General features: G+C 31.2%; 1 protein-coding gene across 2 annotated transcripts; it reads left to right on the forward strand.

The window, feature by feature from the left end:
- Window positions 1-635: 635 nt before the first annotated feature.
- Window positions 636-8,784, forward strand: LOC129309514 (uncharacterized). Of its 2 annotated transcripts, none has more exons than XM_054951118.1 (2): window positions 636-1,150; window positions 8,515-8,784. In XM_054951118.1, the coding sequence occupies exon 1, from the start codon at window positions 835-837 to the stop codon at window positions 1,117-1,119; it is 285 nt and encodes a 94-aa protein (XP_054807093.1). In that variant the 5' UTR covers window positions 636-834; the 3' UTR covers window positions 1,120-1,150; window positions 8,515-8,784. The 2 variants fall into 2 exon arrangements, with proteins under 2 accessions (XP_054807093.1, XP_054807092.1); XM_054951117.1 differs by having other exon boundaries at window positions 640-1,155.
- Window positions 8,785-15,481: the final 6,697 nt, after the last annotated feature.

The raw sequence follows: 15,481 nt of genomic DNA on the forward strand, positions 1-15,481 counted from the left end.
TATGAACACCTCTATTGATATGGTGGACAAGGTAACTCTTTCATTTCAAAATCAATCAAATGACTCATCTTTCTTACATATCTACTAAATAATCTATTAATTCTTATTATAGCTTTTCTTTTAAGATGAGGTATTCGATGCTCAATTGTTGTTCTCCCTCTCGAGAAAAAACTGTTGCTAGAGTCTTAATACTCATTTCGTTAAAAAATGTAAGATATTTTTTAAAAAATTGAATATTAAAAAATATAAAATATTTTTAATCTTTTTAAGGTATAATCATTGTTATTTTTTCAAAAGTGTCCCTATTAATAATGACTTTATATTTATTATAGAACGTTTAACAAGAATAAATATAAAAAATAGGGTTAGTTTGAAAGTAGGTAACTACTTCATTTAAGGATGAAATTCGATTAAAAATATTTTATGTATTTTAATGAAAAAGATATATTTTATCAATATTAATTTTAATTAGCATTTTCCTATCAGTTTAATTGCGGTGACCCTCTGGGGGTGACATGCGAGAGTGAATGCTCATTCTATCGTCTCATATAAATATTTATTAATTAATATTCATAGGATCAAATTTGGGGTGAATCATGATATCAGCCTTTTTTTTTTATTATTATTATTGGAAGTTTACGGATGAGCGCTGGGCAATAGAAAATTAGAGGTTGCTTGGTGGAATCGTGTTGGGGGTGAGCAGGAAGAAGAAGATAAATTTTTGGAATAAAGACAGAGCTACCAAATTCAAAAGTCAAGCCGAAGAAATCACATTAAAACAGAGCTGGGGAACAACAAACCCGAAATTTCACAAAACAGCGTCAAGAGAGGGAAATGGTATTCAACAGCCTGGCAGTGGTTTCGGTGGCACATGTATCAGCGGACGTATGGCAATCGGTGGCATGCATTCCAGAGCGTCTCAGCAGTGAGCAGCTCTTAGATCTTGTGTGTTGCTTCCCTTTGCAACAGCTGGGTCGTCTCGCTCTCTGCCTCTGGACCTTCCTCTGCCTTCCTCAACCCGATTCCTATTACTCCTATTACTACTCCTCCTCGGACTCCGATGATTCTTCTACTACCCTCGATTTGGATGACTACTACCATCATTCCCATTCCGATTGATTTCTCGCCCATTCGCCCTTTGCTCCTTCCTGTAAAGTATTGTTCTTTCTCATTCTTTCTCTTTCTTTTCTTTTTTTTTTTTGGACTTTTGTTTGGCAATTTTATGATCATAATTGATTTGATCTTATTAATTTCGTGGTACCGGTTGCTTAAGATTACTTCTGTTGCTTCTGTTGCATGCTGGGTGACTACGTATTTGCCGTTTTACTTGCCTCTCTTGGTTACATTTCGATTGACAAGCCAAGGGCTTAATCTGACCAAAGTGCTTGACTTTCTAATCCCTCGTTGAATTATCCTGTTGCATGCAATCGGCTATATTGGAAGGATATGAAACATCGGATGCTACACATCTTAAAGACCGTTAAGAATTTGGAGATTAGATAACTAACGGCCCTTTCTTTCACTGTATTCTGGTCTAGAGCATTCAAACAAAAATAATTCCGGTTCCTAAAATATGATCCGGTAATGACAGCAATGTCTTGCGGTCATTTATTATCCTCTCGCAGTTGTAAAACAGTGGTGTGTCCACATATACTGCAGCATAGCTGAGGGAGTAATTTTTTTGGGTTGGGGGGTGGTTATCTGGCAATTCATTTTATTCATGATACCTTTTCCAGTATTAAATTGCTTTTGGTAGATAAGATGATGATTGATTCTAGATATCTGATTTCTTTAAGAGGTTAGAGTATACGAGTTTGCATGAACCAACCAACCAGATGCATCAACGGTAGGGTATCATTATGATAGACTTTTATTTTAGGTTATAGTCTGCTTGGATTTAGGAGGTCATCTGACTATCGGGATTGAAACTCGTGGTGTATAGGGCTACATGATGGTTAGTAATTTATTTCACGGTCACTCTACCTGATCGACAATCAAAGATTCACTGGAGTGCATGGCTAGTTTAAAAGTACTATGAAGGATTTCACTCTAAAAGTACAATGGTTGCAATTTATAGGGGAATGTAAGCCACATAAGGATCATCCAATCACCCTTAATTTGTCAATTGTAATTGCTGCAATCCTTCTGGTCACTCTCTACATTGAGGCGGATGTCTAAGAAGCTGAAAGTGTATTAACATGTTGCGGTGGAGTTTGTTGCAGAAAGTCAAGGTACGATGGTATAATACTAATATGTTCTACTCCCCCACAGTCATAAAAGAAGAATAAGAATAAGAAGATAACATGTCCATAGGCCTTCCATATCCTCTAAGTTCCCCACCTCCACAATAGCCTTCACAAGAACTCCTTCAACCACTTCTCAAGAACTGCACATTTACTTTTAGATAGTCTTCATGAATTTTACCGAAGCCTAATGTTTGGCATAAGAAAATGAATGAATTTCTCGCAAGACAGCTTAAACAAGTCTCGGTACCTTTCCCACCTGTAGAGCTGAACATTATCCTAGTCGACCTGATAAGTGCAGTTTGGACCAAACTGTTGGTGCCAAGTCAGGTCAAAACTAATAAAATGGGCCAATTTATCCATATAAAAGGAGAGCACGTGGGCTGCCAGATCATAGGCAAGATCTTCAGCCATTCTGACATAGCTCAATCCAATATAATTATTTATATTTTAGTGGCATTAATAGTAATATTCAAGGCTGTCTTGTTACAGAATCATTGTCACGGTTTTCTCACGACCTTGTATGCTTTGAAAAAAGTGCTTGACATTCTTTTGCACCATTTTTTCAAGAATATCTTTATTTTGTTCTTATTTTATATTCCCTCCTTTCAAAAATGTAAGACATTTTTTGAGGAGTTCGATGTTCAAAAATATAAAGTATTTTCAATCTTTCGAGGTGTAATCATTGTCTTTTTTCAAAAAGTTTCCCTATTGATAATGACTTTATATTTATTATAGGGTGTTTAATAGAGGTAAATATGAAAAGATAAGGTTAGTTTGAAAGTAGGTGACTACTTTATTGAGGGGTGAGATTAGGTTAAAAATGCCTTAAATTTTTGAACGAAGGGAGTATATTCTATTAATATCTGTTCTTTAAATATACTTTTTCATTTCTCTTATTGATATTTTTGACTAAAATTTACATTTTAATATGTGCTTGACATTGCTTCCCTTATTGGTACAAAGTATTCAAATTCTTTTCACCAGGCTGGCCAAGCCGGCTAGACCTATACGCATCCATCTCAGTTAGGGAACCATAACAGGAAACATTGGGCAGGTTATGGTTCCAAAACTGTATCTTGGGTCGAATGCTAAGCAAGGATAACACCTGGCTTAACCCGGCCTGTGTACAGCCCCTAGGAGTCAAGGACTTACTGTCAGCTTAATTTAATGGCTTGGAGAATTTAACTCCATCCTTTTTCATGCTTCTTGAACTCATTGTTATTGAGAGTCATAAGCATGTTTCTGCTAGTCTTGACTTCCCGATCTCTCTGTTCTCTTAGACTTTCTCATATCTCTTTTCTGTTACTGTCCAGTTTTATCTTTATAGTTATGTATTGATCTCTAGTTGTATACTTTTGTGAAGTCTTGATACTTATACTCATATTGGATTAATCTGAAATATTCAGAGTCTATTTCAAAAAGAAAAACCACAGAGTTCCATTCGCATACTAGGCTTGTCAGTGAGATCATAAGGCATGGTATCCTAATGGCTTGCTTTCACATGATTCAAAATTCTATTCCAACAGTCATCAATAAGTAGTCTCCTTGATGGAGTTGAACCTAATGAACCCCCCCAACCCCAAACACACAAAAAAAAAAAACAGAGAGAGAAAGAAAGACAGAAAGAAAAGAAAAAAACTCTAGTATTCAAGAGACCATGGGCTCTCCAAACATTCCTTTTCGTCCTTCTGAACCCCAAGCCCCATCCACCCCCCCTTCTTCGCGCCCGCAACACAAGCATGCACCTCACTCACGCTGTTTGAGTCGACCTTGGCCCAAAGCTTACTGGCCCATCATTTCATGGCCCTTAAAGTTTCACCTTGCACTCGTAGGAAGTCAAACTTGAGACCATGGCTTCTTCCCGAGATGGCTTAACTTATTTTTGTCTGGAAAAACTGAGAGATCAATTCCTGAATCCTAGTTAATAAGATATGGACTTGTTAGGCACTCGACAATATCAACAAAGTCTGTTAGTTCCCGAATGTTGAACCTGTCACACACAGCCTCCAAGCTTCTTTGCTTCTCTGTGTTTCCAGCTCCAGAATCATCACATTTACTGCTAAGAATTTGGATATTTTCAATATCCCAAAGTTTTATCTGATTGGCTTCACCAGCTGCTATGGAATGATTCTTTGTTGTATCAAATAACAAAATGCAAGCAATCACCTAACCACAGCATGCTCTTTTTATTTCACCTCCGTCAACATTCCTGTCAACTAAGAATGGATTTCTGATGGAACCCTCTCCTGTAGTAAAGCCTGTAGTAAAATTAAGACAAGCAAAAACCAGAAAAATATACTAGAAATGGGACTGAAAAATACTATTGCTGAATAATAATGTTTGATTACAAGGATAATGATGATTCAAGCCAAACTCATATCCCTCATACACTCATGTGCTCAATCTACAGTTACAGAGGCAGCATAAAATACAATCATGAACAGTAACATAAGCATGAGCCATAAGCCACTCATAAACACACCACTAAGCAGAAGATAAAATGATGAAGAAAGATGACTTCCTCCACCCTAATACACTAGACTTTCAAGAGGCCAAACTTCTCCTCACCAATCTTAATATTCAAAATACTCCACACCCTTCCCTCTGCACAAATGGACAGATTTAAAGAGTCAAAAAGTGCTCATTACCTCTGATGGAAATCACTTGGTGCATGACACACAAAAAGCTCGAAGAATCCAAGGAGGCGTGCCCTACAAGGCTAGAGTTCAAGCCTCAAGTGCTAAAAGATCCAGTACAAGGCATTGAAAGCATAAGAGGCTAGATTCTCCTAGATTTGAAGATCCCTTGATTGCTTCAAATTGACTAAATTAATAATTCAGATATTAGTTTAATATTTTATTTAAGTTTTGTTTTCTATTTCTAGGTTAGGATTTTATTTAATAATGTAATTCTATGATTTTCGGAGATATAATCTCTAGATTATGTGGCTTATTTTTATTATTTTTTTATTAGTATTTTCGTCAAACTAGGATTTCTAAATTAGGGTTTTTGAGTCTTGAGTAAGACTATATATAGGCATGCACTTCTTCATTGTATGCTAAGTTTGATTTGAATAATAAGAGTATTTCTTATTTTTAGAGTTTATAACTCTTGTGAACCTTACTGCTTGTGGTGGCATCCCATGGTGAACACAAACGTGATTAAGAGTTTGATCAACTCTTGTGGTGTCTTTAAAGGTTAAAATTGCTAGAGGTAGGTGCACTAGAGGATCTTCTCCTTGATCTCTATCCTTTTCCTTTTGTTATTTCATTTCCTTCTTCCACAACTCTTCTCCCATATTTTGATTCCTACCTTGTGTTTTCTTGTGTTTGTTTTATGTTTTCTAGTTTGACAAGATTTTATTCCTAATTAGCACAATTCCGTTTCCGCATCCCTTATCAACCCCTATTAACACTACCCATTTCCTAAGCTACACCTAACCTAACTTTTCTTTTATCATTTTAATCTTACAATTATAAACCTTGGGATAAACCTCTTGACTACTGGTCTCAATCTTCTCTTAATCACCTCCCTTCCTAGATTGTCTACCGTAGGCCTTAGGAAATGACAAGCAAATCTTTTGGGAATCACCAGCTCTATCAACTTCCTACTCCTCTGATCCCACAAGAAAGGAACACCATAATGCTCAAAACAAAGGTGCACATCTTGTATGAGTGATGCAGGTCACAAAAGCATAATAATTCATGTGTTTGGCAACATATCTGGCTTTGTTAACATATGTTTAGCCAACAGTCCTAGGAGTGTTCTTGTATTAATTTGCAAAACATCAGTGATAATGTCAAAGATACCTTCATTCACCAGATTCCTAAACATACAAAACTGTTGGACCATCTGCAAAATCTTGCTTAAAGTACAAAGCTCATGCAAGAAATAGACCTTTACTGGCCAACCTAGGAGTTGGGAGCTGATTAATAATGAACCCCACTGTAAGAAAAGCCTCTGTCCACAGGCTCAGAGGCCATGAAGCTTAACAGTGTCTGGCCCATTTCAGTAATATGCTTGTGTTCTCTCTCCATGTTTCCATTCAGCTCATGAGCATATGGACAGCTAATCCTGTGCTGAATTCCTTCTTTTTCCACAAATTCTATAAATATCGAAAAAAATTTCACCAAAATCACTCTGAGCAGTTTTAATCCTTCTGTTAAATTGCTCTGTTCATTGGAGCCAGAAGCACTGATCAGATTGGCTTCTAAAAGGTTCTATATGCTTTGATACCATATAGAAGCTGAGAAATGTATGTAGAAGACGAGTGCAATCAGGGATCCCACCTTATGTTATCACCCTGTATTGTTCACATATATATAGGCATAGACGAACACTGTGCTGTAACAGAATCTAACTGGGTAACTAACTATCATTTATAACATATTTTCTAATAAAACAGGGTGATTGTCACAGCTTCAGTCAATTGGAATTTGATAGTTCTACATTATCATCAGGAAGAAGCATTTTGGTTTAATTACAAGAACTGTTAGAAATTATGTGGTTGGTGTCTAAGGTGAACGAATTTATACGAAGGGTAGGGATTAAGTTAGTTTCACTTTGTTAATTATGTAGTTAAGAGAAAGTTAAGCTGCAATTCCTATAGCTGACAAATAGGGGATGCCATATACTGGATTGATTGAATTGTATCATGCTCTTTTTAGTTTCTCTTTTCGTATCGTTTGGTATCACACTATTTCGGCACTCTTGAACATGCTATTTTCCACGGTTAAATATTTGTTCACAAAAGAGTTCATAACCTTACAAGAACCTAGTCCAGCATTTCACCTCGTAGCTTGCTTGCCTTTTTATTTATGTCATTCTAGCTACTGACTGGGCTTGTCTTATTTCATGTAATCCACATGCCAAATATGTTTGTCAACTAAACTGTCTCATTATAATGTTATTCCTTCACGCCTTATTGTAAAGATCTTTTTCCGTTGTCCTTATTGGAAACCTACGGATGTTGTCTTATTTTTTCCTTTTCTTAATGCATGCATTTGTGGATGATATAGTTTTTTATTGTGAAGGCAAGAAAATAGATTAACTATAAACTTGAATTATGGAAGAGGGCATTAGAGTCAAAAGGTTTCCACTTGAATAAGAGTAAGATGGAATATTTACATTGTAATTTTGATAAAAGGTCAATCAATAGTAATTTGAAAGTAAAATTGGCAAATCAAATTATATTTCAAGTGAAAAAGTTTAGATATTTGGGAGTTATTATTCAACATTGTGGGGAAATTGATGGAAATGTTGCATATAGGATACAAGTTGGGTGGTTTAATTAGAAAAAGGCTCAAGGAGTTATCTGTGATCAAAAAATACCTAATAAACATAAAAAAAGCTTTATCGAACTGCTATAAAACTAGTTATATCATATGGTAGTGAATGTTGGGCCTTAACAGAACATCAGGAGCATAAAATTGAAATAGCAGTGATGAAAATGTTGAAGTGGATATACGGACATACAAATAAAGATAAAATCCGAAATAAGCATATACGAGAAAAAGGAGATGTAGCATCTAGTGAGGGAAAAATGGTAGAAGATCATTTGGAATGGTTTGGATATATATAGAGAAGATTGCATGAGGTACCGATGAGGAGAGTGGAATGAATAATTTTGAGCCTTGTTGAGAAGGGTAAAGGAAGGCTAAATATGACACTTATGAAAGTTATTAACCGAAATCTCTTTGTTAACAACATTCCTAAAAACTTGGTAAATAATAAAGTATAATAGCATCGTGCAATTCATATAACTTACTTCACCTTTTAAAATAAGGCTTGTTATCATTGTGTTAATGCTTTTTACTTTGATATTCAATAACTAATTAAACAACCTTTTAACTATCTTGTTATCCTTTATTTAATGAAGTTTGTCGAAAGTTATTTTGAAAATTTAAAAGTAGTACCTAATTTTAACTGAATTCCTTAATGTATATAAAGTTGGTTCTTATAATAAGAATAGGAGAAAGAGTTGGGAGTATAATGGTAATGAATGGTGGATCAAAACAAGTTTTTGTTTCGACTAAGAGGACTTGCCTTTTCTTTTAGCATTGATTACGTAGTTAAATTGTGGTGTTGCTGCTGGGTTAGATTGCAAGAGGTTACAGGACGGAAATTTGCTTGGCATTTGTGACCATTGAGAAATGGGGAAAAATATTCTCACTTTCCTTGCTATCTTGCTGGGAATTCAGTAGTTTATATCATATCATTGGCTTACTCTTTTTCATGCTCTTCGTTAAAATTTGCCTGATGATGGCAGACTTTGGTTGATCGGAGACAAGAAATCATGTTTAGCAGGCGCTGGTTTCCAAATCATCGATCCCTCCCGCTCAGTGGTTCCTAACAGATGACAGAGGTTCTTCCAGCTTAAGATGATACTGATGACTCTCAGTTGAGTTTAAGCTGCATCCATTGTATAAAATAATCTTCTCATAGCCATAGATCCATATATATATATATATATATATATAATGTGATTAATTGATCTATATTTTGTAGCTTTGTGAAGAGTATTGTGCTATGCACTATTCTTTATTCGCGCCTCAATATTTTACGAAAACTGAGATAGTTCAGAGCTTTAATTATGTAAAGTGTTGATCTTCATAGTGTTTTTTGTAAATACTTTTGCTAATCTTTCACATATAAGCCGTTGGGACTTGAGAGTCTAATTTTCACTTCAAAATCCTAAATCAGAATGCTTTTCAGAAATTTCAATTCAATGAAGTTACCTAATCATCAACATCTCAATATAAAAATAAATTTTATACTGAGGTGCTGACATATAAAATCTTATCAAACAATATTATTTCTAATAAGAGGACACTTGTGCAGAATAAAAATAAACTTTACAACAACAAAAAACATGTACTATTCACAGGTTATGATGTAAATAATGATTTTTTCTTAAAAAATCATGATTTTATAAGAAAGTCTGTTTAGTTCAATGAATTGATCAAGGCTTGATAAAAATAAATATTAGCACCGGAACAAATAATGAGGTTCATAGCTTAATTGATGCGCTTCGGAAGAACTGTGCCAGAAGAGATAGTGTTGACGAGGTTTGTGGTCCCTGTCTCTCTGCTTGTTATATGCTTCATTACTTGGTCAGTTAAAACGGCGATGGGCTTTCAAGGAGGAGCTCCATATCCCTTTTTCTTTCGTTTATTGGCAAGTTATTCGCTGATGGAGTTCACGGCAAAGGATTGGTTTTTTTGTTTCTTTTTAACGATTGTTGGATGCATGGATATGTGCAAGTTGCCATATCCAAGTCCAAATGACCCGTCTAAACAAAGTCTTGAAGAGGAGTAGAGCAACTTGACTTTCTCGATTTGATGATGGTATAATCATTTGCTGTTATTGGCTATGGGCTGCGAAAGACCTACTCATTCATCTGGTATATTCTTGACGGCGAGTAATACTAATGTCAATTCTCGAGTTCTATGAAAAACGTAGAAGGGGTTTGGCTCTTACTCTCCAATCGTAGAAGCACGTGGGTCCTTTTGCCTTTGGAGAATTTTGATGTCTCTTAACAATTAGGGAAGACTAATCAGGCAACGTAATTGTGGAGGGATGTGTGTGCCTGTACCAAGTTTGAAAAGGGCAGAGTTGATAAAGATACGCATCCTTTTCTTTGTTAATTAGCAGACTGAAAGTCATGACCTTTCTTCCCAACTTTTCACCGTCGGGCGAAGCTTTTTTCTGACTTCTGTATCACATTCTGCCGGTCACAAAATTTCAAGACTCGCGTTATGACTGGTCGTCCCAACCCCAACCAACTTCAACCAACACAAAAGTTGAAGATCAAGGGTGTGTTTGGATAACCTTTTAACTTAGATTAGGGTGGTACAAACTTACGTTGAGATGTTAAAAGTTCAATAAATATTGTTTGAATCAAAAAAAAATTATAACTAACATTGGAAGGCAAACGCTCGTTTAACGTGAAGCCATAAAAGATGGCTTTTGAAACACAGCGGTAAGATTATAACAGGAGAGAAGAAAGAGAAAGTCATATAAATAATGTTACACAGATTCCAACATATAAAATTAGAATTTTTTTTTTAAGTTCATAATTTTACTAACCTAATTTTTTTACAATGTCATACAGGAAGCTCATTTTTTAACGTAAGGGCACTTTTTTTTTCTTTCCTTTTCATAAGTATATGAAACTAGAAGTGAGTTTTATGCTTTATACTGAAATATTATAATTCATTTTTCAATTAAATTAGATGAGATTAATTCATTGGCAATATTATAATTTTTTTAAAGTTTATGTATAAATTTGAATTAAGAAAACTGATAGTCTAATTTAATATTTTGTAAATTATCATTTTATTCTAACTTCTAAAAGTTTAAGATTTTTTAATTTGTCAATTTATTTTATCTTTTAGAATTGAATATTTTATAATTTATAAATGAATTAATGAGCATTTTAGACCTTGAGGCATTACAAAAAATGTTCTAAATCCTGAACTTATAAGATGTGTAAAACATACCTTAAACTTCTAAATTCATAACAAATAATATTTATTTATTTAATAGTAAAAACTTAAGATTTCATTTAAAAAAAGTTTAAATATTAGAGAATTTTAATTAATCAGTTAATTTAGGTTTAAAATTTGTTGATAAAATCATCAGCTTTTGCATCCATTATTTGTAAAATTCTCTGATACTTGAACTTCTTTTTAAACAAGATTCCAAGTTTTCACTATTAAATAAATAAATGTTAAATCTTAAGATTTTTTAAAATTAAATCTCAGCTGAGTATTTAAGATTTTTTACTTATTAAACATAATTTATGAATTTATTTTATCTTTTTATAATTAAAATTTTAAGATTTTTTACTTATCAATTGTAATTTTAAGTTTATTATTTTTACTTATTAATTAGTCAAAAAATATACAAAAAATTTATGTTTATTTTTATCATTAAAAATCTCAACTGACTTTTGAATTAAATTATCGAAACAAATTTTAATTTATCTAAGTGATTTTTGAAAAAAAAAAGTATTCAAACATAAGTCACGTTATATTAACTGACTTTTTTTCTAACCTTAATTTATTAACTTCAGTTAAATTCTAAGCGTCAGTTATAAATTTTTTAATTTAAATACACTAAATCTTCAGTATAGCGAGTCTTGATATCCAGAGCATGTCTTGGCATCTTCAATTATGGACTCGAGATTCGCCAGCACTAAGGTGCCACCAATTATGGCTTCGCTTCGATAATAACCGGTTACGCATGTAGGAGTCATGATAAGCGCTGTCCCATTATGAAAACACACAGACCCCACGGAATGATCATGGTGAAATCAAATGCAACAGGGTTGTGTTTCGTGGAATATACCATGCCCAACGCGACTGAATATATTTTGCCAAAGCAGCCCATTTGCACACCACTCCTGGCCCTCAGCGGGACCACTTTAATAAATGCTCATTTAGATTTTAATTAAATATAATAAATTATAAAAATAATTAATTAAATAATAAATTTTAATTATAATTAATTATGTTATAATACAATTTATTTGGATACTGTTTTTTTAAATTTATTTTAACAAAATTGATAAAATTAATTTTTCTCTATCAATTAATATTTTATTTAAATTAGTTTTATAACAAGTACTAAATAGAGGATGGTAGTTAGCAGAAATTTATGTTAATAATTTTTTTGAGAATCAAAAATTTGAATTTTACTGAAAAAAAAGAGAGAGAAAAGAGTTTGGTTTTATTTTTATTAAATTTTGTGTCTTTTTTTAAAAAATTTCTTGAACCTTTCTTTATAATTTTTCCCAATGCTTTTTGATAGTTTTTCCCCCAAAAGCTCACAAATACAACTCAACAAAAAGATTGATTTTAACCCATTTAATCGATTATCTCATTTTGTTGCTGTTTGGATAATTTGCCTTTAAAAATCGATTCACTCCCAAACAATAGATTCCAATGGCAAGCCAAACAGGCACTAAAGCTCCTGGCTTTTCATTTCCTTTTGTTTTTTTTTTTTTCAATTTAAAAGGATGATGGAAGCGTTTAAACAAACTAATCCTAGTCAGTGTGTGGGGATATAATCTTGAATAATTGACCTGAAATTGCAGCATACAGTCGGTGACCTTTGAGATTAAATATGGAAAAGTTTCTACAAGGTAGAGATCAAAGAAATCATGATAGCACTCGAGATATGACTAAGGTCAGGCGTGTTCGTACACGTGGACCTTCCTTCCTGCTCCCCTTGGCCTTTCCCCATCCCTCATCCCTCCCCTAATTTACCAATTCGCCACTCTATTTCTCATATTATAATGCACTCGTGATACTCGATCAAGAAAATAGATATTTCGGGATGAGTACTTCAATTTAATCTTAATTTCCGACGATTTGCTTTTAAAAATGGGAAAACGACAAAAAATAATTTAAATTATATATATAATAATTTGATCACTCAAAACATTATAATTTTAATAAAATTTTTTAAATTTTTTTTGTTACTGAATTTTAAATTAAAAATATAATTTTACTTTATTCACAATTTATGATTTTTTGTTCAATTTTTATAATTTTCTTACAAAAAGTTATAATTCTTTAAACAAAAATTATAAATGGAATTTTATATTTTGAAAACTTATTTTTTAATAATAAAAATTACACTTAATAATTTATACTTTTTATTTAATTCTTGTGATTTACAAAATAAAAATTATTATTCCTTAATGCAAAAGTTATGATTGTGATTTATTTTTCAATAACAAAAGTTACAATTAACAAGTTATGATTTCTTATTCAATTTTTAAATTTATAGGACAAAAATTATGATTGAGATTTGTTATTTTCAATAAAAGTAAAATTATTTTTTCACTAAAAAGTTATTGATAAAAAGGTCTCTTGAGACATCATTAAAATTATAACATTTTAAAATATTAAATTATTATTCATATAATTTAAAAGAATTTTATTATTATTTTTTTTATAAAAGAATGTTATTATACTCAGTCATGTGGCACTCGTGCATTGCATAACATGTGAATATTTAATTTGTATTGGCTAGTAGTACGTTAACTCATACTTAGTAATTAACTATATTAATATTTTATAAATACTCAACTAAACTTGTCATATAGTTAATATAAACATCAAAACAATCATATAAATTTCAATACAAAAAACTTTGTTGTCAATTTACATTTAAATCTTGGTATAGTAAACCCTTTATCATTCTTTCTTCTCCACCATTTTATCAGCCCGCAAAGATTAGCACTAAAGTTATTATCAATCTTTTCACTAACTAAACTTATCTCTTATATTCAATTTACTCCTAAAAAACACTTTACATCCATATATTTAATTTATATTTTGCTATTAATTTTTGTACCTTTTTATAATGTTCTTGATTTCTGTATTTTTATTTTTAATTATTTTAAACCCCTTTAAGGTCCTTATATTTTATTCATGGAGGGATCTAAAATAATAAAAAATAAAAGTGTAAAAATAAAAAATACTAAAAAAAGTACATGAATTAATAGCAAAATACGAGTAAAATATAGAAACTCAAAGTTATGTTAAAAAAAATAAAATTAGTGACAAACAAATCTGTTACTAATAAGCAAAATCAGCCACTAATTTTAAATTTGATAGCAAATTGTTCATCTTTAATTTTTGCCATAAATATAGTGTCACTAATTTAGTGATAGATAGTAATGTGTTACTAATTTAGCGACATATAATATTTGTCACTAATTAGTAAACTTCAATCACTAATTTATTGTATAATTAATAATTTTTTTGTAGGTCTAATCACTACTATATCACCTCCTATGGCACTTTGCAAATACATATTACCCATCACGTCACTGCTACTTGAACTTTCATGCCAATGTATCATATCAATAATCTATTTTAATTCTCTTTTTATATGATGTTATCTTGTTTTAAATCCAAAACCTCTATATTTTTATACGTGTCTTTTGTTAGTTGAGTTGCGATAACTTTTCATTCTTGATATACAAAATTTAATAAAGATACTATTTAATTGAACATATATATGTATATAACTTAATGTATTTTTTTATATTTAATATGCTATTATTTAAATATGTTGATAATGCATTATCATGCCCACACATTAACATGTATAAATATATAATTCAATGTTTATTATTTGTCAGTAAATATACTATTTAATATTGATTAATATATATATTATGAAAATTAATATTTGTCTATATCATTTTATATTATCTATATTTTAATTATAATATTTTTATATAAAAAATTTATTTTATATTTAAATTTACATAATAAAAGAAAAAATATTTTTTATCTTTTTGTATTATTTTATATTATATATTTTATTTATAATAAGAGAAAAATTATTTGTGCAATTATTTAATTTAATAATTTTGAATATTTTTTTCATGCAAACCTCTTCATGTATATTATAAATTTTTTATTTTTATAAAAGATTTAAGCTCATTTTACTAATTTTTTAATTAAAAATATCTGTCACTAATATAAATATTTAACGATTTAGGGACAGATTTAAATCTGTCATTAAATTTATTAAATTTAATTAAAATGTTATAACATCCTATATCAATTACTAATTTTTTGTACTTTACTAATTTTTATAATTAGAAATCTGTCACAAAATTTCTATCACTAATGCCTATAACTAGAGATAGATTAGAGATCTGTTACTGAATGTTTATCATAATTTTAATTTTTTCAAGAATGATTTTACTTGTTAATTTTCTATGGTGACAAGTCACTTACAATATATAATTTGACAAATAATCTTAACAATTTTCATTCATCAAGCATCTATCAATATACTAACTCTACTTGTTAAGTTCACAAAATAACTTTTTATTTCACCATACTAAACAATTTTCAACAACTTATCTCAATTAAACTACCACTTGTTTATTAAATCATATTCACTAAAGTAATTCTAATATCTTGTCAATCACCCAGGTCCACTTGTTAACAAATGTGCAACAAATCATTCTATAAAACTATATGTTAATTCAACATAATTATTTGTTACTATGGTTTCTGATGCTTGTTAATTTCTATGCCTTCACTTGTTCAATATCAACGGAATTCCTTAATGCCATATTAACAAGAAGTAAATTCTAAAACACTACCAACACTGACTTTTTCATTTTCTCAAAATCAACTATAAATAGTAAAAATTAAGAGACCTAAAATTAAAAGTTAGAGATCTACAGATATAAAAAG

The sequence above is a fragment of the Prosopis cineraria genome, unplaced genomic scaffold (genome assembly GCF_029017545.1).
Source record: "Prosopis cineraria cultivar Desert tree isolate PC_DT_omini unplaced genomic scaffold, ASM2901754v1 PC4, whole genome shotgun sequence".
In the NCBI taxonomy this organism is placed as follows: domain Eukaryota; kingdom Viridiplantae; phylum Streptophyta; class Magnoliopsida; order Fabales; family Fabaceae; genus Prosopis; species Prosopis cineraria.

Bases quoted from the DNA above. Each gene is read 5' to 3' on its own strand.
- LOC129309514 (XM_054951118.1), top strand. From the start codon at position 835: ATGGTATTCAACAGCCTGGCAGTGGTTTCGGTGGCACATGTATCAGCG.